At 34.8% G+C, this 21609-nt stretch overlaps 1 protein-coding gene across 1 annotated transcript in view; it reads right to left on the bottom strand.

Annotated features, from left to right (window-relative positions):
- Positions 1-7179: 7179 nt before the first annotated feature.
- The window catches only part of SYAP1 (synapse associated protein 1), a 39217-nt gene continuing 24787 nt past the window's right edge, over positions 7180-21609 (bottom strand). Inside the window, exons 6-9 of the mRNA XM_001380818.5 lie at positions 20417-20565; positions 17274-17332; positions 16665-16812; positions 7180-10615 (exon numbers count right to left, since the gene is read on the bottom strand). Coding sequence (XP_001380855.2) covers positions 10488-10615; positions 16665-16812; positions 17274-17332; positions 20417-20565 — 484 coding nt within the window. The 3' untranslated portion in view covers positions 7180-10487. The remainder of the gene's footprint in view (positions 10616-16664; positions 16813-17273; positions 17333-20416; positions 20566-21609) is intronic.

Here is a 21609-nt window from a genome sequence, read left to right as displayed (position 1 = left end):
CCATGCCAGAATGGTGGGGCCAGTGTCCCATGCCATGCCATCCTACATATGGGAGCAAATCAAGTGGTGAAATTTGAGACTGGAATGGTACAGTGATAATTCAGGTCAATATGGCTGATGGTGCTAAGAGGCATCCTGCAGTTCTCAGGAAGAAACCTAATGCCCCTCCTAGAGGAAGTTTTGGTTCTGGCCCTTTCAACATGCATTGTTTAGGGGACTTGACTACCAGCCTATGGGAGTGCTGATCAGTTTGTATTACAGCATTTGGCACTGGGGAAGTAAAGGACCTCCTCCCTTCCCCAAGCCTAAGGCAGCCCATAAAGCCCCTGCCCTACCTGAAGGTGAGTTTCCTTTACTGCTGTAATCAACTAATATCATACTTTGGGGACCTCCAACAGGTCTATTAAAACATCTCAGTTTTCAAAGGCTGTTTAGAAGGCAGATGACTGAAGGAAGTGGTGTCGTGACCTCTTGAGGGATAGTGTACCTTGATCTTGTTATTGTGAAGAGAACCAAATTTAAACCCTAACTTGTGTAGAAGGTAAATCTGAATAATACTGGGTCCTGGGGAAGATAAAAGATATTACCTCCCTAGGGACAAAGATGATTGAAGTTAAGAGTACTTTGGGATATGAATTCTATTTAAAAGATCTTGTACCAACCCCCCTCCCCCCAACAACAACAAACCAGCAACAACTATATATAGCAGCTCTTTTTGGAGTGTAGTGGCAAAAAAATTGGAAATTGAGGGGATGTCCATCAATTGGGGAATAGCTAGTTGTGATCTATAATAGTAATAGAATACTATTGAGCTATAAGAAATGATGACTTCAGAAAAACCTGGACTTGCATGAATTGATTCAATGTGAAGTGGGCAGAACCAAGGAAACATGGTACAAAGTAACAGCAATATTGCATGATGATCAACAGTGAATAAATTAGCTATTCTCAACAATACAATGATCTAAGACAATTCCAAAGCACTCACAATGAAAAATGCTATCCACCTTCAGAGAAAGACCTGATGAAGTCTGAACACAGAGTGAATCATATTATTTTTCATCTAATTTTCTTCAATTTTAAAAAATTGAGTCCATAACATGATCATCAATGTTTTGCATGATTGCATAAGTATAACCTAGATTAAATTGCTTTCTGTCATAGGGAGGGAGAGAATTTGGAACTCAAAAGTTTTTGAAAACAAATTTTTTAAAATTAACTTATTTAGAATATTTTTCCATGGTTACATGATCCATGTTCTTTCCCTCCCACCTCCTGGAGCTGACAAGCATTCCACTGGGTTTTACATGTATCATTTATCAAAACCTATTTTTGCAATAGAGTGATCATTTAAAGCCAACATCCCCAATCATATCCCCATCAAACCACATGATTGATCAAATGTTTTTCTTCTGCATTTATACTCCCACAGTTCTTTATCTGGATGTAGAGAGCTTCTTTCTCATAAGTTCTTCTGGATTGTCCTGGGTCATTGCATTGCTACCAGTAGAGAAGTCTATTACATTTGATTGTGCCACAATGTGACTCCATCTCTAAAAGGTTTGCCATCACTGATCTAGCTCTTACTTCTTAGCATCATCCCTTCCTATCAATTCCAAGATAGAAAGGTATGGGTTTTAGAAAAATAAACAAGTAACTGATAGGAAAGTAATTTGAAAGGGTCAAGATTACTGCCTGAAAAGGGGGCTGGCTGCCCAGCATCTTCACACCAATAGTTCCACCAGACCCAATAATGATCAAGTCCAATGAAAAATTACAATCAGTGTAATCTTTCACCCCTAGAACTATACAAAAATCTGCCAGAAACTCACGAGCAGTATGAAAAGGGAGTCCCCCAGGTAAACACCAGTACAACCAGAAACAGGAAACTAGTAGCCTGCAAGACTTCATGTGAGCAAGAGGAGAGAGGTTATCTAAGCCCCAGAAGTAATCCAAAAAATGAATGGTGAGGAACTTGAAACTCCCAGAGAGCACCCAACAAGGGAGTGACCAATAGAGTGCTAACCAGTATGGTTCTGCAAGGCTTAGACTTGCACATCCTAGGCTCTTGGTTCCTAACTCTCTCTACTAAGGTGTAGGGGAGGGCCTTGAAGATCTTGGAGGTTCTAACCCTTGGAAGTCAGCAGAAGAACCCAAGAAACTCCAAGTGAGACCAACCACCCTACCCAAAGTGCAGTAGAAAGAAGGGCCTGGCTGGCACAAAGCCTCAGTTGAAAAACTAAAGCTGGGGAGGTGAGCATAAAATAGTCAGTTTTGTATTACCAATCTAATTTAAAAAATTGTTTTTGCTATGTTTTGAGTTCCAAACTTTTTCTCTCCTGTAAAAAAATGGAGACTTGAACCCAGGACTCCAGTCCCTAGAAGTCCTTGCTCACTTCCCAGAATGCTTTGTAATCACACTGAATTCTCACCTGGGTGAGATCACAAATTATTATTTAAAGGAGTTCTCCGCCTACTGAGTCTCTTTCCTACTTCTGCTTCCCAGCAGACTCATCTCTCATGATGTAAGTGAAATTGAATGCCCATTCTCTCTGGGCCTAGACACGTGCTTTCTTATTCTGTATTTTCTTTAATCTGTAACCTTTAATAAACCTCATAAAATATAATACTCCTTGACAGAGAGAAACTAATTTTAACTCTTACACTCCTTACCTCCCAAACCCCAAACTAGAGAAGGCCAGCATTTGACACACACAGACAGACAGACATATATGCAATTGTATAATACTTACTGTTCTTCTATATGAGTTTTGCCTCTGGAGGTGGATTACATCTTTTTTTTTTAATTGATCCTTTGTAGTTAATTTGAATATTCATATAACTCGGAAAAACTTTGTCACTCAGTTACTCTTTGAACAATACTGGTGTTACCTTACACAATGTTCTTTTGGTTCTGCTTGTTTTACTCTTCATGGTTTCTTGCAAGTCTTTCCATGATTTTCTGTCAGAGAAGTACAAATTAAAACTGAAGTTTTACAGCAAACCCATCAGATTGGCAAGATGATAAAAATTTTATCTGTTGAAGGTACCGTAGGGAGATAGGCATACTGTTTCATTGTTGGTGGTACTGTGAGTTGGTCTAGCTATTAAAAAAATTATTTTAGTTTAATAACAAACGTCTACATAAGTTTTCTGAAGTTATATGATCCAAATTGTCTCCCTCCTTTTTTTCCCTCCCCCATCCTAGGGCAGGTAAACAATTCAGTCTGGGTTATAGATGTATTATTACTCAAAACTTATTTCCATATTATTCATTTTTGTAAGTGAACAATCTTATAAAAACAAAACCCCCAAATATATCTCTAAATAAACAAGTGATAAATCAAATACTTTCTTTTGCATACATATTCTAGTAGTTCTTTCTCTGCAGGTGGATAGCATGCTTTGTCATGTCCTTAAAACTGTTCTGGATCAATATATTAGTGTTAGTAGCTAAGTCTATCTCATTTGATTGCTCCACAACGTCGATGTTACTGTTTACAATGTTCTCCTTGTTCTTATCTCTCCACATTAGTTCATATAGGTCTATCCAATTCTTTCTGAAATCATTCTGTTCATCACTCCATAAAGCACAATATTTTTCCATCAATAACACATGCCACAATTTGTTCGGCCATTCCCCAGTCAAGGGACATCCCTTTAGTTTTCAATTCTTTGCCACCACCACAAGAGCAGTTATAAATATTTTTGTACTAGCAGGTCCTTTCCCATTTGAAAAAAATATCTTTGGGTCACCAAACTATAGTGATATTACTGGGTCAAAGGGTCTGTATTGTTTTATAACCTTTTGGGCATAATTCCAAATTGCCCTTCAGAATGTTTGGGTCAGTTCACAACTCCACCAGCAACGCGTTAGTTCCAATTTTGCCACATCCTCTCCAATATTTATCATTTTCCTTTACTGTCATATTAGTCAATCTGACAAGTGTGAGGTGGTACCTCATAGTGGTTTTAATTTGCATTTTTCTAATCAAGAGTGATGTAGAACATTTTTTCATTCAATTTTTTATACCTTTGATTTCTTCATCTGAAAACTGCCTATTCCTATCCCATGACTATTTATCAATTGGAGAATAATTTGGATTTTTATAAATTTGACTTAGTTCTTTATATATATTTGAGAAATGGGAACTTTTATCAGAGAAATTTATTATAAATCTCCCCCTCCCCCAGTTTGTTGTTTCCTTTCTAATCTTGGTTGCATTGGTTTTGTTTGTACAAAACCTTTTTAATTCAACATTTCCACAATTATTCATTTCTCACTGTAAATGTTCTCTATCTCTTATTTGGCCATAATTTCTTCCCTTCTCCATAGATCTGACAGATAAACTATTCTATGTTCCTCTAATTTACTTATACCACTCTTTACATTTAAATCATATACCCATTTTGAGCTTATCTTAGTACATCAGGTGTGGGATATCAATCTAAAAATAATTTTTACCAAATGGTTTTCCAAATTTCCCATCAGTTTTTTATCAAATAGTGAGTTTTTATCCCATAAGCTGGGTTTGTTGGATTTATCATACACTATCTTGCTGAAGTCATTTACTCCAAATCTATTTCATTGATCCACCTTTCTATTTCTCAGCTAGTACCAGATTGTTTTGATGATTACTGCTTTATAGTACAGTTTATGGACTAGCCATTTTGGAAAGAAATTTGAAACTAAATTCCAAAAGTCATTAACCTGTGCATAACTTTTTGACCTAGCAATAAAACTACTAAACATATATCCCAAAGAGAACAAAGAAGGAAGAAAATAATTTTTATGAAAAAATATTTGTAGTAGTATTTTTTATTATAGCAAAGTACTGTAAACTAAGGGAGTGCCTTATCCAACTGGAGAATGACTAAAATTATGAGTAATGTTATGGAATATTATTGCTTCAGAAGAAATTATGAAAGGGATAGATTCAGAAAAAGGAAGATTTGTATGAACTAATGCAACAAGAAGTAATTGGTTAATTTATACAATACATAGAAAATATGAAGAAAATTAATTTTGAAAGATTTAATAATAATTTGTATCAATTCCATGACTAGCCATGACTCTAGAAACAGATGAAGTATGCTTATATCCCTTGATAGGGAAGAACTGACTGAGATATATATTTTAAGGTGGCCTATGTATTTTTCTTTGCATGACAATATGGTTATTTTTGTAAGGGAAGGTTTTGTTGTTTTTTTTAAGAGGGAGGCTGTGAAATAAAGAAAATGTTGTTCACAAAACATTTTTAAATGCACAGAAAAGTACAGAAGGAAGTTCACAGGGAGGCAGCCACAAAGAGAACAGTTTTGGAAACAATGTACTGCATTTGTTATATACTTTTGAAATCCTAGGGAAACCGAGATTATTGGTATCTTTGGAGAATAGTTTTAATCAGACTCAGAGAAAGGGCTGCAATTGTTAAGTACATGGGAAATGAAGTGAAGGCTAACAGGAAACATATTTGGTAGGGTTTTGGCTGTCAAAAGGAAGAAAGGCCTAGGATCATATCTTTAGGTAATATCAGGATCAAGTGATGTTTGGGGAGAATCTGGGCATGTTGGTAGGCAAGTAGAATTCACAGAAAGAAAGGAGAATCATAAAAGTGAACCCATGGAAGGGAAAAAAGGAAATATGATAAAAGCAAGGGCACAAAGTAGAGGGGATTCCCTTGTCAAGGAGGACCATCTTGTCTTTCAAAGCTGAACAAAAGAGGAAAAAAACATAAAATGATGTTGAGATTTAAGGTGTAGAGTTGGGGAGAATGAGTTTGCCATAGAGGACCTCAATTATCTTGGTAAAATTGTAAATGAAATTCTCTGATTCCAAGGAAATGGGAGTGAGAGGGAAGGAGAGTGATGAAGGAGAGGGAAGAAGAGAGCTTGAGGAGAGATCTTCCATCGGGAGTCAATTAGGGAAGAATAAATGGATTAACATGTAGCAGAAAAGGGGATGTAATTACACATTTGTAGTGAAGCCAGAGGATGATTATGATTTCAGCCACATAAAAGTAGGAGCACAAAAGGCAGGAGACAGGGAGAATCTTTAAAAGGAGACTGAGGATAGTAACATCCTCGTGTGCAGCTAAAGTAAAGGCTCAGATAAGGGAATGAAGCACTGTATACTGAAGCAAGTGTGATTCAGGACACTTCAATGTGTACACGGCAGTCCTCAAGCTAACGGGCAGAGGTTGGGGTATAAAGACACACTGACCTGCCTTAAAGGACAAGCACCTAGGAGTTGGTAGGTAACTACCATCAGTATTTGGATAGACTGAATCTCAAAGAGAGGTTGCAAAGGGATAGCCATAGGGAGAGGGTCTGGAAATGACATGGGGAGCAGGGAACGTGCCATCTCTCCTTGCCTTACTAGGATGAAGCTGATGAGAGAATTTGGAGAAGATGCACTGAATACTGGATGTGGTAGTGAGAGATTTAATGTCTTCTGAGAAAGACAAAAGAAAGATGCCTAGTAAGGAGGAAAGTTTGTTAACAATAGAATGGAGGATTTCATAGGGACATAATGAAAGGAGAGAGAATAAATAGGTTTGGCATAAGGAGCAGCATGACCATCATTAAGATGCTTTCGTGGTTCCCACCAAAACGCTATGTGATAATAATAAATTGTCCAGTTAGTCCAGCTGATTATAATGTGACTTCAAGCAATTCCAGGTCATAGGTTTAACCTCCCAATGAATCATTAGTTAGCTTTTTATTAAGTTCTCTATGCCATATTCAACTATCTTGCAAGCTAGTGCAGATGCTCACAAGCTAAGGGTGTACAGGTAGGCATAAATTTATTTCCACAAAGGAGGAAAAGAAACTGAATACCAAATTGTTTGCAAATTTCAGGATATTTATGCCCTGATAAAGGATCAATAATATCACCATATTTGGATAATACTATTTAAATGTAACAATGGGAATAGGATTGTTTCATTCTTTGTATTCATATCCCCAGCACCCAGTATAGTACCTAGCACATAGTTGGTGTTTAATAAATGTTTGCTGATAAATTATGTTAAGAACATACTGTATTTTGGTAATAGTACATATTATTTAAATGTTTTGTTTCAATTTTATGAATCCAAACACTTTATAACTTTGAAATATTTAGGGCATTATTTTAAAAAATTACCACTGAGAAATCAAACAAAACACATCTCAAACTTTCCCACTAAAATCAGGATTTATTCAGGATAAAGTGCATCAAAATTTCATAATTAGGTCAGTAATCTGGATGTAGCGAATGAATTCCATGCTGAGTAATTTTTTAAAAAGCAAAATTACAAAAAATCAATATTTCAATGAATCCCTGAGTCATGAGTAATTTTTGGGAGAAATTAACAGATATTTAAGTAAATATAATATATGCTTTATAAGCTTTTATTATGTATATTTCATTCATTGTCATTTAGTATCAGCTTGTAAGCTTTAGTAAAAGGTACTATTGTTCTTAGTAACAAATTGTGGATTACTTGTCATTTTATACTATTCCTTAATTTAGGCCATGAAAATGTCTAGTTATGAAGTAACTTACCTTCTCTCAATTATTGGCAATAATGAAATATTAATTTTAAAATGAAAAATCCTCACTAAAATATCCAGTTACAATACAAACAATTCCTAAATATTTTAGGGTTTCCATCTATCAAAAACAAAAAAAAAACCCAACCTCCTCAGCACAAATTCTATATTAAAATATCTATATCTAAATAATATGAGAAAATTCAAGTCAATTATATAATTAAAAGTAGCCATGGTAATATTGTGTAAGATCTTTAAGTAGAAGAGAATTTGTAATGTTATTTTCTTGACAATCAGCTAAACTTCCTTAAAATAACACTTTAAACTTGGGAAATGTTGATCTTGAAAATATGTATTTATGACAATAGAAAAAATCATAATACAAATATAATGATTGCAACACATCTTGATAAATGCTTCATTTTCATCTTAAGATCTCAGATGGTAATTAAAGGTTTATAGTTTGGGATGAAGAGGGAAAGCAACATTAGGTTCAAGTTTAAATTCTTTTTGCTAAAATCAGCAGCTCTTATCTGTAGATTTGTTTCCTGCTCTAAGCACTTATAACCCATAATACAAATAGATACCATCAATAGTTTAATATTAAAATATACCTGCCCAAAACAGTTTAAATAATTTTCATACTAGCCAATGTTAAATAGTTACTTCATTTGTTAATATTAATTCTTGTTCACATGTATGAGTATGAAGTCAAATATTGTTACTCTAGGAGTCAGATTTCAGGGATTCTAAGGTGGTAATTGGAAAACAAGTGAGAAAAATGTCCTATGTCATTGAAAAAAATAGCTACTTCATTATTTCTGTAAGTATGTTGCTACCCATTAAGTCTTTTGACTTGGAATTGTGCAAAGAATAAAATTTACTGATTTAACAGTGATATCTGTTCTTTTTCTTGAAGCCTAAAATTCTTTATTATAATTGATGAGTAAAGAAGACATAGAGGAGAACCTACTGATAAAGGCTGGAAATAACAATGTGATTGGAAGTAAGAAGTGAGACAGAGCACAAAAAACCCTCCAAGTAAGTTAAGTTGGGAAGCCTGAGGCCAGTTGGAGGCAGGGATGTGGACACAGACCTGTATCTACATTATCTCTAACAAAGAAGTTGAAAAACTTTTTTACTACCAAGTTCCATGTATATTTCAGTTATCTGGCAAATTTACCCATCTACAATCATTTTCTGACAATGCCAGACAAAATAAGGCATTTTTGTATTACAAAACTGCTTTTTAAATTAATTTTTAATTTCCTTTATATTTATAATGTTTTTACAGGAGAATATATAACTAAATTACATTTCTAAATTCAATAACCAATCATGCCACGTAAGAAATTTTATTAAAATGGTGGCATGGTTCTATTGCTATTTTAGGTTTTTTCTCTTCACTGGCACATCTTAACATTTTATTATAGTTTGATACTTGTCCCCTCCCCCTCAAAAACTTCTATTTTTGTTTCCCCTATCAGAAACTCCACAGATTTATCAATAAGTAGATATTTCTTACCTTTCTTTACTTTCACTTCATTACCCCAAGCCACCACAAAGTTTCCCTTAGTTCCCATCAATAGAAAGGTCTCCTGGAGGAGTTCTCATTCTCTGAACCTTAGTGCTTTCAAAAGGAATCCGACTGAAAGGCTCTTGAAAATCTATCAGTTTATCTATATATGTATATATATCTATGCATACCCTTTAGGCCCATAGGTGCCAGGTTTGGTTTTGACTGGTAACTTACAACTTGCCAGCACAAAGACATCATGATGACTCACCATGAATTTCTTCTTTAAAATTTGTATTTTAAAATACCAATATGTGTTATGGGACGTCTGCCAGGCCTGAGTTGTTTATGTAGCATTTCTCTTATTAAGAAATTGTTAAACATTAGCACCATCCCCATTTTAGGAAATAGAGGCCTTCAATGAAATGTAAAGGTTTCAGAACATACCAACTGCTCTGGCAGTTGTCTGTTACATGAAATTAGTATTGCCCCTTAAAAAAATGTTTCCGCTAGCACTCTTCAGTTGCCAGTACAGTGATATTCTAGTAGATCTCTGTCCAGAAGAATGTAAATACATTTTATAAATACAAAACTATTTAATTAGTATGAGTGAAGCTAAAGTATTTATACATATCAACTCTACATAAGCAAGAAAAAAGTGAACTTAAATATCTTCTGAATACTATTAATACAAAATGGTTGGAAAGTCCATAAGATTTGAAACAACAGTGGCACAGAATTCAAAAAGAAAATCATTAAAATTATATATGACTAAACTTCTTTCTCTTAATTAAAAAAAGGAAGGTTATACTAAGTTTTCTAATTACAAATGCAAATAATGCCAGGGTTAAGCTATTAAAAATTAACAGGAAATAATTTTTTTGGCTTCTAGGTAGTTTTCAGAAAGTACTTACCAAAAGAAGTTATTTCCGTACAGTAATTCTGAAATGTTTTCTCTAAGTTCTTTGGCATGATTTTGGACATTTAGGAGATAATAGTTAAAGAGAATTAAGTATTTTAATGCATATGTACAAAGAACTTTTGGTGATAAAAGTACAAATATGAAGAAATTTTATAAAACTGCATAAAGAATAAATTAATGATGTCTCACTTTTAACCTTAGAGAATGTAGTATTCTAAAATTTTACTTGTTTTCTGCTACATTTACATCAATATAGCCTACAAATAGGACTTCTAAACTAAAGTTATATTCAAATAAGCCACTGTTGTGTAAAACATACATCTGTGATTATTAGGAATAAACTATATTCAATTTTAAACAAAGAAATAATGCTGGTTATTTCTCTATGAACAGATCCTTCAATATGTCATTATATGCTCTTCTGTTTCTCCTTATTTGGGGGAGTCCAGGATGCTAACAGAATTTCATGTCAGTGTGTGGAACATTTAAAGATCACATTGTATTCCAAGAAAGTTAATTTCCTTCCTGAAGCATTTCTTCAATTTCCTTGTCCCAGTTTTCATCCCGTTTCTCTGATTCTGTCACCACTTCATATTCCTGAAGTTCCTGCTGTAGTTCTTTTTCCCAATCTGCAGATTCTTCTGTCAGAAACAAAATTAAGGCCAAAGTATAGAAAAAAGGAAATTTTCAAATGAAGAAATGCAAGCAATCAATAACACTATGGAAAAAAGGCTTCAAGTACTAATAGTAAAAAAATTTAAAAACAAATCTAAACTTTTGCCTCATATTCATCAGATTGGAAAAAATGACAAAAGATAAACAAATTGATAAAGCTGTTGTGAGAGGACAGGCACATGATTGCACAGTGGGTGGCAGAACTCCCTCCCTTCCCCCAGTAAAGAACTGATTAACAAAATAAATATATAAATTAGTGAAGGGAAATAATTTCTGAAAGATTCTGGACTGAAACACACTTCCAATATCTTGGCAGAGAGGTGCTATTGGTTGTAAGGTGGGATCTATTTGAAAGACAATTTTACAAAAGAACATTAATAAAATATTTTTAAAAGAAAGCAAAAAGTAAAAGGAACAGAAATATAGGGACTTTATTACTATTTTATTACATTTAATACTACCTTGTTAAATTATATGTAGATATTTCTCAAAAACTATATGTAAATTCAGTTAATCCATTTTCTTGTGTGTTGACATTATTTGTATAGTGTCAAATTCACAATTTAAAAATCCCTTTAAAAAAGTAACAGTCTATGGGAAACAATGTTGACTGAAAAAACCACTCTTCCACCCAGAATCAACTAATAATTATTCATGTTCAGCTTTATGTATTGAGTATTTTAAAAATCCTAGAGACATCTATTAAACTTTCCTGTTTTTATTACTACAGCTATGTTAAGATACATTAACTTTATTAAAGAAAATTTTTTCCTGAAACTAACAATAATTAAAACATGCATTTATAGTAAAATCAAAAAAAGACTGTACATGAAACTGCAAATCTCTTAAGTAAAACTTGCTTTTCTTTTAAGCAAAGAATAAATTCAATGGGTAACTTTCAAAACTGTCTTGCTTGTCTATAATTCTTTTTAGGCTTCCTTTTTATTTTTGTGTATTTAATAAAATGCTTCAATTTTTATTGGGGGGGGGGTATTATCCTATCCTTAGCTCCCTCCCTCTTTCCCTCAACCCAGTCTCCAAATGAAAACAAGAAACCAAAAGCAAACAACAACACAACACTTTATAACAAATACACATGGTTAAGCAAAATAAGTTCCTACACTGCTATAACAGAAAAGGTATATTCTGGGTTGGATCCAACTCAGGAAAATTCTTTAGTAGTTTATAATTTATAATGGAATGAAATGAACTACTAATATGTCATTTGAGAGTTAACAAAAGGAGATTTACTTATATATGACAGAAGGATATTCAACAGAGATAAATAAGTATAGAAGATACCCAGAGTTGATTCCATTCAGCAAAATTGCACTGCCTTTAAGTTGCCCATTGTGATCTGTTAGCCAAACATCAGGCAATATACCTGGAGTGCAAGGTGGATTGTTTTTGTACTTGGGCATCCAGGAAATCGATATTCATTACTCAGATATTAAATAAAATACTCATAGTAAAATGGGAACAAAATAGCAGAGCTGAGATTCAAATCAAGTCCAGTGTTCTTTGTATTAATAATTGCCATTTAGATTTTATATTTACAAAGATAAACTAATCTATATTTGGTCTGAATACATATTTCTGAAAGCTTGCTTCATGAACTGATGTATCAAACTTCATTTGCATAAGAGATAATACATTTCTTGCCTTCTCAATGGGAAAAGAGGGGGAAAGAAGAGAATCTGGAACGGAAAATAAAACTGAATTTGAAAAGAAACAAACATCTATCATTCTTTCTATCTATCTATCCATCTATCTATCTATCTATCTATCTATCTATCTATCTATCTATCTATCTATCTATCTCTCTCTCTCTCTCTCTCTCTCTCTCTCTCTCTCTCTCTCTCTCTCTCTCTCTCTCTCTCTAGAGCATTTATGACAATACTGTAGAATAAAGAGTACACCCTACCTCCCAAAAAGATTTTAAAATGACCACTTATAAAATAAAATTCAAGTGGAAAACAATAATGGAATATCCATTTTCTGGAGTAGTAAACTCAAGGGAAAAATGCTACTTTCCTAAGGAATCAAGTGAATTAGTATACATTACTGGAGGTACTTAGGGAGGACACAAAAGATGACATGTCTCAAGTTTTGAGTTCATAATTTGTGGGATGCTCAAAACGCACATGAAAAATAATATATAATTAAATAATTATAATATAGAAATTTACAGAAAGTAAGTTTTACTATGGGAAGGCTTCATGGAAAACGAATGGATTGAGACAGTAGAATTTAGTTTGGTGGTGGGAAGGGCAGCATTTCGGGCAAAGTGAATAAGAGCAGAGATATATAAATCAGGAATGTGGCATGTGTCAGGTATTTTTCTGACTAAAGCTAAGAGACTCCAAAGTACACCAAACCAGTTTTAAACCTGCAATATTTATGTATTTCTTTCATTCAATTTAATGGATTTTAAGCTTCTTGTAAGTAGAGATTGTGCTTTGACCAACTTTGTATTTATCTTGTGCATTGTAGGTGCTAAAATGATTATGTTAAAGAGTATTTAGCTAGTGGTCGGTTTAGCTAGATGCTCCTAAAGTGAGCTGAGCTTTGAGTTTGATGGGTTTTATTTTGATATAGTAGGCAATACAAAATGGAATACTGCTGTAATTTCTTATGTAACTGAATTCCAAATACAGTTTAAGCAGAGCAGGTTTCTTTCAATGAGCCAACTGAGTTGTGATTTCATCAATATAGAAAGCAGATGAATGGACCAGTACAAAGATAAACACGGAATGGTTTCTGCACTTAAGAAGTTTACCATTTAGTAGGGGAAAAATAAGAAATGCAATTCAGTTTCACTCAAAAGGCATTTATAACAAGTTAATATAGAGTGAGAAACTACCTAAGAGATAGAAACAAATTGCTACCACAAATGCAAGAGAATAGCTTTATTATTCAATGTCTCAAGAACACTAATCTAGTGGTAGTATATAAAGTGGACCAGAGGTAAGAAACAAACCAATTTAGGCCATGACAATAACCCTGAATAATCTTCATTGGTGTCAGAGGGAAAAGAAAAGTGGCATATGAAAGGAAACAAAAAGGGCAGGGAAAAATAAATTGAGTATAAGGTGACAGTAAGACTTTAACATAAAGATGTCCTATGGACAAGTGGAAATGTATGTACAGGAGGTTTGGCTTTTCCAAGCAGACAACAACCACCCACATAAAAGAGATGCTGAGGCCACAGAGAATATAAGCTCTAAGGAAATTTGTATGTAGAGAGAGAAAAAAAAAATAAAAATTGATAACCACAGTTAAGTTAATAGCATACATATATCAAAACACATTTTAAGTGTATGCTGAGATATGGTAATTTCTAAACTTAAAATATTAGAGTATGTCTTTTTTTCAAAGTTTTAAAAGGGTAAATATAGGGGTGTAAACTTTAAATTACTCCACCCTACTTAAACCTTACTTTAGGGGAAGATAAAATTGTAATCTCCTGATTGAACAATGAAGGTACTTAGTTCTCACCTTATAGTGAAGCTAGAACTTTAAGCTAAGTCTATTTTTAGTATCCTAATACAAAAAGGTTTTAAGTAACTATAAAGGTTAAATTAATCACAAAAAAGGTCAAGTAACTAACAAAAGGTGAACTTAACAAAGAAGTGTAAAGTAACTCTAAAGATATAATCTAATCAAAAGAAGATGAGAACTAGGAATGGGCATTTGGAGGAGACACAAGGGTGAAAGGTCTACATATTTGGCTCCCTTGCTCTGTGTGTGTGTGTGTGTGTGTGTGTGTGTGTGTGTGTGTATCTTGATTGGAAACACTCTCCCTTATTGGCGGTGGAGAGTGAGCTGAGAGGAGTGTGTTGAGCCTTTTGGCATCTTAGTGTGGCTACAAACGATTGTCCGGTTCAGTGGTGAGTTTCTGGTTGAGTTTTCCTCCTTTACTCTCCAACTTTTCCCTCTCAGAAGTCTCTACTCTTCTTCAGAGACCTAGAGGCAGGGAGTTTAAAACTCCCCCTGGCATAGGCCAGGTAGGAGAAATCCTATATCCTCTTTCCTACTTCTCCTTAAATTCCTTCCCTCTATGTTAATTAAATTACCATAAATTTCCAGACTGACTTGGGAATTTTATTTGGTGACAATTTAATCTAGATTTAAAGTCACAACCCTAAAATTATCTGACAGGAGGCAGCTAGGTGGTCCAGCTATGGGAGGGTCCTGGATTCAAATTTGACCATAGACAGCTCCTAGCTGTGTGACACTGGGCAAGTTACTTAACCCCCATTGGCTAGCCCTTATCACAATTCTGTCTTAGAATCAATACACAGTATTGATTCTAAGAAAGAAGGCAAGGGTTTAAAAAAAAAAGCAAATATAAAAAAGGGAGGTTAAATGAAACACATGCTTCAAAACAATTATTGCAGAACAAGTAACCTATTGAAACATTACTGTTAAAATGGGATATGAAAGGGCTTGGCTTCTCTGAGATTAATACTGATTCTGGTAAAATATTCTATATTTAAGGGTTGGAGATATAGAAATTTCTATGTTCTTTTCACATGCCTTAGAATTTTATCTATGAGTATACGTTTCTTAAACATTAAACATTCCATGTCTGGTTCAACATGTTGTAAAAATAGACTCGAACTCTGGACTTCAATCCCCAGAAGCCCTTGCTCCACTTCCACAGAATGCTTTGAATCCAAGATCGAGAAGGTATTTAACCTGATTGCAAAGGCTTTTGTGCTCTCTTTTGGACTTCCATTTTGGAGCAGACGTGGCTCTTTCCATAATGCAGGTGAGGTCTTGTCTAGGCCTCTCTGGCCTAGGCACATGTTTCTTATCCTGTATTTTCTTTAATCCTTAATCATTAATAAACCTCATAAAAATATAATATTCCTTGCAGAGAGAAACTAATTTCTACCTGCCTCAGATGCCTCAGTCTCCCCTAAATTTTAATCTTTACAATGTCTCAATAAGTTTTGTGCATGCTTAAGAAAAAGTTCAGTTTGAAGGGCAGGGAGAAAAGCTAGAAAGCTTATCTTTTAAAATGATGGCTTGGGGACAGCCGGATAGCTCAGTGGATTGAGAGCCAGGCCTAGAGATGGGAGGTCCTAGGTTCAAATCTGGCCTCAGCCACTTCCTAGCTGTGTGACCCCGGGCAAGTCACTTGACCCCCATTGCCTAGCCCTTACCACTCTTCTGCCCTGGAGCCAATACACAGTATTGATACCAAGACAGAAGGTAAGGGTTTTAAAAAAAATGATGGCTAAATGTAATGATCCAGAGCAATTCGAAGGGATTTATGAGAAAGAACGCTATCCACATTCAGAGGAAAAACTATGGGAGCAAAAACATGGAAGAAAAACAACTGCTTGATTACATGGGTTGATGGCGATATGATTGGGGATGTAGACTCTAAATGATCACCCTAGTGCAAACAACAACATGGAAGGACACATGTAAAACCCAGTGGAATTGCATGTCGGCTAAGAGAGGGTTTGGGGGGAGGGGAGGGAAAGAACATGACTTGTAACCAAGGAAAAATATTCTAAATTGATTAAATAAAATAAAATTTAAAAATAAAGAATGCTAAAAAAAATATGATGGCTATGCTCACGACTCCTCTGACTTTTTAATCCCTCCATTAGAAGGTAAGCTCCTTGAGAATACACAGAATGTCTTTCTTTTTTTTGTATTTGTATTCCCAGTGCTTAGCATATTATTAGCACATAGTGCTTAATATAATAAATGCTGTATCTTGTATAACCCAGTGGATTTGCTTGTCAGCTCTGGGAAGGGGGAAAGAGAATAGGTGTGGGAAAAATCATGAATCACATAACCATGGAAAACCATTCTAAATAAATAAGTAAAACACACACAAATGTTCTATCTACTTATCCACCTAATAGTCTAAGACATACTATCTGGTTAATTTATTAAAGTTATACAACTCATCTTTAAAAAATTTTTATAGTCAATTTAGGAATATGAAGGAAGGTCAAATAACAATCCATTTTATAAATTAATTTTTCTTACCTTCCAATATAGTTATTTCCTCTTCCTTTTTATCAAGTACCAACTGTTCCATTTCTTTTCTTAGATCTTCCTGATTAAAGTTACAAGCATCAAAGGCATCACTAACAAATTCAGACACACCAGGGCTAGTTGATATCTCTTCCTCATCCTGAAATTCAATTATTGAGTTTTTATAAACTTTTCCAAATTAACTATAAACATTCTATTACTTTCTTTAGATAGTTAACAATGTGGTACATTTATTCTACTTTTTTCACCTCACTTGTTGCAAAAGAAAATGGCCATGCTTATCTTTTCTAGTACAAAAAATCTAGTTTTCTAATAAAAAAATAAATACACAAAAACTCTTTTATTATTCTCATCCTTAGAACACAAAAACATTTATACACACAGACATGTTATTATTATATCTAGAATTATTAACAGTAGTAAATTGCCCTATGCTTCAACTGCAAAGTCTCTGATTATTCAAAGCACTGAATCCCTTCACTTTAAACAGAGATACAAGAACCAAATTCATAACTACTTTTGAATAGTATTTGAGTTAAGTACACAAGTTTATTTTAATTTCATACTTCAACTCCTAAGTACAATAAAAAATCACATTACCTCTTGAGGTTTAAGTTGAGATTTAATTGCAACAGGTGGTGTTTTAGGTCGTACTGCCTCTATGAAGTGAGAATACAAAGAGACAATAATTGCTAGATTAATTTTAAGCAATTCTAACTAAAATATTTCCACAAATGGATTGTTGCATTATAAAATTCCTTAACTTTAAATTATGAGTGTAACTTTCTGTTCTTATATTTATCTTCCACACAATAAAATTTATAAAATGCAAAAGAATCAATTGATAATAAAACTAGGTTTCAAGTTAATTCTCTTCCCTATAAAGAAATGTAAGCAATTATATTAATTCTCAAAATATAGTTATGAAGATTCTTAAGGCAGTTCAACCTAATTGTCTTCCATGTTCAAAGTCAAATTAAATTAACAAGCACTTATTAAGCCCTGTCAAGCACCATGTAAAGTGCTAAAGAGGCAAAGGAGCAAAAACAATGTCTCTGCTCTCAACATGGGAGACAATATATAACTGACTAGGTGCAAAGAATAAAGCATGAGAAGGAAGATTCTAGTGGCAGGAAAAGTCTCCTGCAAAAGGTGGGCTATGAGAGGAGCAGAACCAGGAGAACATTGTACACAGAGACAAACACACTGTGGTATAATCGAACGTAATGGACTTCTCCATTAGGTGCAATGTAATGTCCCTGAACAATCTGCAGGGATATAGGAGAAAAAACACTATCCATAAGCAGAGGACAAACTGAGGGAGTAGAAACACCGAGGAAAAGCAACTGCTTGACTACAATGGCTGAGGGGACATGACAGAGGAAAGACTCTAAACGAACACTCTAATGCAAATACTAAGAACATGGCAATGGGTTCGAATCAAGAACACATGTGATACCCAGTGGAATCACGTGTCGGCTATGGGGGGTGGGAGGGAGGAAAAGAAAATGATCTTTGTCTTTAATGAATAATGCATGGAAATGATTGAATAAAATACTATTTTAAAAAAAAGAAAAAAAAGGTGGGCTATGAGTTCAGTCTTGAAGTAAAGCATGGAAGCTAAGAGTCAGGTGTGAGGAGGGAGAGAATTCCAGGTATGGGGACAGGTAGAACAAAAAAGAGGGAAAACTGATGGAGTTGCTGGATTGGAGGAGTAAGTGTAAGAAAAATGGGGAGGCAGAAAATGACCAGGTTATGAATAGTTTAAAATGCCAAAGAGAAGTCTTTATTGACCCCAGAGGGAGCCACTGATTTTTGCTGAAGGGAAAATGAAGGAATGTAGACTGGTTTGAATCAATTAGAAGGCTACAGCAATATACCTGGGGAGAGATGGTGAAGATGATGGTTCTGTAGGTAGAGACAAAGTCACATACAGAAGAAATCTTGTGAAAATATAAATGGTAAAATATGATGACTGAATGGACTGGTGGAGAGAATGAGGTGAGGTCTAGGGGGAAGGACCAACTCAATTTTTCGATATGTTGAATTTGAGATTCATACTGAACATTGACTTCAAGATGTTCAAAAGGCAGATGATAATGTCGGATCGGGGTTTAGAAGAAAGAAGAGGGGTTGGGTCCAGTGACTTAGGAATCATCTACATAGAAATGATAATTGAATCCATGGGACCTGATGTGAGACCACTGAATAAGATATTTCTTTTTTTGAAAACCCTTACCTTCTGTCTTACAATTAACACTCAATATCATTCCCAAGGCAGAAGAGCAGTAAGAGCTAGGCAACTGGGGTAAGAGACTTGGTCAGAGTCACACAGTTAGGATGTGTCTGAGCCCACATTTGAACCCAGAACCTCCTAACTCCAGACTTGGCTCTCTATCCTCTGAGCCACCTAGCTGTGAGATATCATTTCACTGTCCATAATAAAACACTAAGCTTCAAAAGTGAACACACAACAAATGAAGTTATTGCTGTGTTCTAAATAAAACACCAGTCGCACAACAGGTACTTAAATATATATTATTTGTTTATGAGGACACATTTTTCTGAACAATAACTAGGACTATAGTGTCATAATATGAAAGATTAAATTGTTTAATTTCATCCTAAATAGAGCAAATAACTGGAATTGTCCCAAAGCTAAATTTGGGTCGAAGCCCAGGTATCATCTTTCGTCATATGGGATATGGGTCAATAAATCTGAAGGAGAAATTTGCTATGGTATCAAGAATGGGAGATAAAGGTCTAAATAAAAAAGGAAGAATTAACACAAAGCAAATGGTAAGAAAATAGGAAGAAAAATATATGATATGGACAAGGAAATTGGAAGAATAATTAATGGAAAAGCTATGAACCAGGAGTGAAGATACTGAAAAAAAAAGAATAAAAAGAAAGGTTTGAAGAATCACAATTTAATGGACAAGGTAGGAAAAAATACAGGTAAAGAGTGAATATTGCTGCTAGGAAAAATAAAAACAGGTTTAAAGTCTTAAAGAGGGGGCAGTTGGGTAGCTCAGTGGATTGAGAGCCAGGCCTAGAGATGGGAGGTCCTATGTTCAAATCTGGCCTTCAGACACTTCCCAGCTGTGTGACCCTGGGCAAGTCACTTAACCCCTATTCCCTAGCCCTTACCACTCTTCTGCCTTGGAATCAGTACACAGTAGTGATTCCAAGATGGAAGGTAAGGGTTAAAAAAAAAGTCTTAAAGACTCTTGAGAGGAAAAGACCTTCAAGAACTGACGCAGTGTGAAATAAGCAGAACCAGAACATTGTACACAGGAACAGCAATACTGAGGAATGATCAAATAATGATAGACTTTGTTACTCTCAGCAATGCAATGATCCAGGACAATTCTGAGGGACTTAAGAAAAAGAATGCTATCCACCTCCAGAGAAGGAACTGTTGAGAGTCAGAATGCAGACGAAAGCATATGATTTTTCAATTGTTTGGGTTTAAGTTTTTTGGTTTTATAAGAGTATTCACTTACAAAAATGAACAATATGGAATGTTTTGCATGATAATATATGTATAACCCATATGAAATTGCCTGGCAGCTCCATGAAGGGGAAGGGAAGGAGGGAGATAAGTTCAATCACGTAACTTAGGAAATCTTGCATGGAAATTTGTTATTATATGTAATTGGTAAAAAAAAAATAATAAAATTAAAGACTTGTATGGGGAAATCACTGAGTGATTTTCTCAGAGCGAGGTGCTCTGTATGTACCTGTTAGCTGTGAGTCCCCTTCTCTGCTGCTGTTCTTCTCCTCCTTTCCCACAGCTTGCTGCTGGGCTGCTAGTGCAGTCAGCTGTGCAGACTGTTTAATCAGGGAGACACGATAAAAATAATTTCTCCAAAACACTTCTTCTTTTACACTGAAGACAAATATGAATAAAGACATTAAAAGAATATAAGTATATTATCCTGTCATTACATTTGTGATCTTGAGAAAGCAATGTAACCTTTTTTAAAGAAACCACTATTTCTCCATATGCAAAACAAGTTTAATGATCATTTGCTCATTCCTTCTTAAAAAGATTATTGTGAAAATTAACACAATAGGAAAACTTACTCACCTTGAAAGAAATTTACCTACTTGTGGATGTTATTACTTTATTGGATTAAAAAATGCAGTTATATCCAATCTCATGCAGTAAAAATTTGTTTCCAAGTCCACTATTTGAAACTAGGAAAACAATCTCTTAAATAAGTCGAACAATAAGAGTTTAAGTTCTTACTCTGTACTAGGTGCTAAAGCAAGCCAGTCAAACATCAAGATCCATTGGTGACTCTGAACTTTACAATTCAACTGTCACCCACCACTACTGCTATGGTTAACAATCTCCTTCCTTCTATTTCTTTCCTTAGCCCTGTATCAATCAGTAGTGACACAGAAGAAAATGGCCCAAATTCTGTCCACTTTCCTCAACCATACCTACCATGCTGTGGTCTCTAGAATTGCCATCTCAGGGTGAACAAACTTCCCAGCATTTTCGATCTCTTTTTCTCACACCCCTTTCCAGCTACTATTCCTGAGACCTGACTCATCTTTGAGAACACCACACTCCCAGGCATCATCTTTACTACTGGCTAAAACCTTTTTTTATATGTTCAGATACACTGGTCTTGATGATGGTATCAAAAAGATTCCCCCTTTTTTTTTTATCCCAATGGCCACTTCCAGACTTTCACTTTTCTAATATCTTTTGGAAAAATTTCTTCCTTTAAAGTTTTCTCAATCAGAATGTTCTTCTGAAGTCACATCAATGATGACTATAGTATATTGGCCCCTGGGTAATTTTGCCTCCCATCTCAAGGAGTATTTGGCTCACTGTCTTCCTTCACCTGACAACCTGTGCTCTTATACCAAGGGCACTTCAATTTCATATTGATTTTTTCTCATGTTCTCTTGCCTTCCA

The sequence above is a fragment of the Monodelphis domestica genome, chromosome 8, assembly GCF_027887165.1.
Source record: "Monodelphis domestica isolate mMonDom1 chromosome 8, mMonDom1.pri, whole genome shotgun sequence".
In the NCBI taxonomy this organism is placed as follows: domain Eukaryota; kingdom Metazoa; phylum Chordata; class Mammalia; order Didelphimorphia; family Didelphidae; genus Monodelphis; species Monodelphis domestica.
The sequence above is the reverse complement of the archived record's forward strand: the minus strand, read 5'-3'. Positions and strand labels throughout refer to the sequence as shown.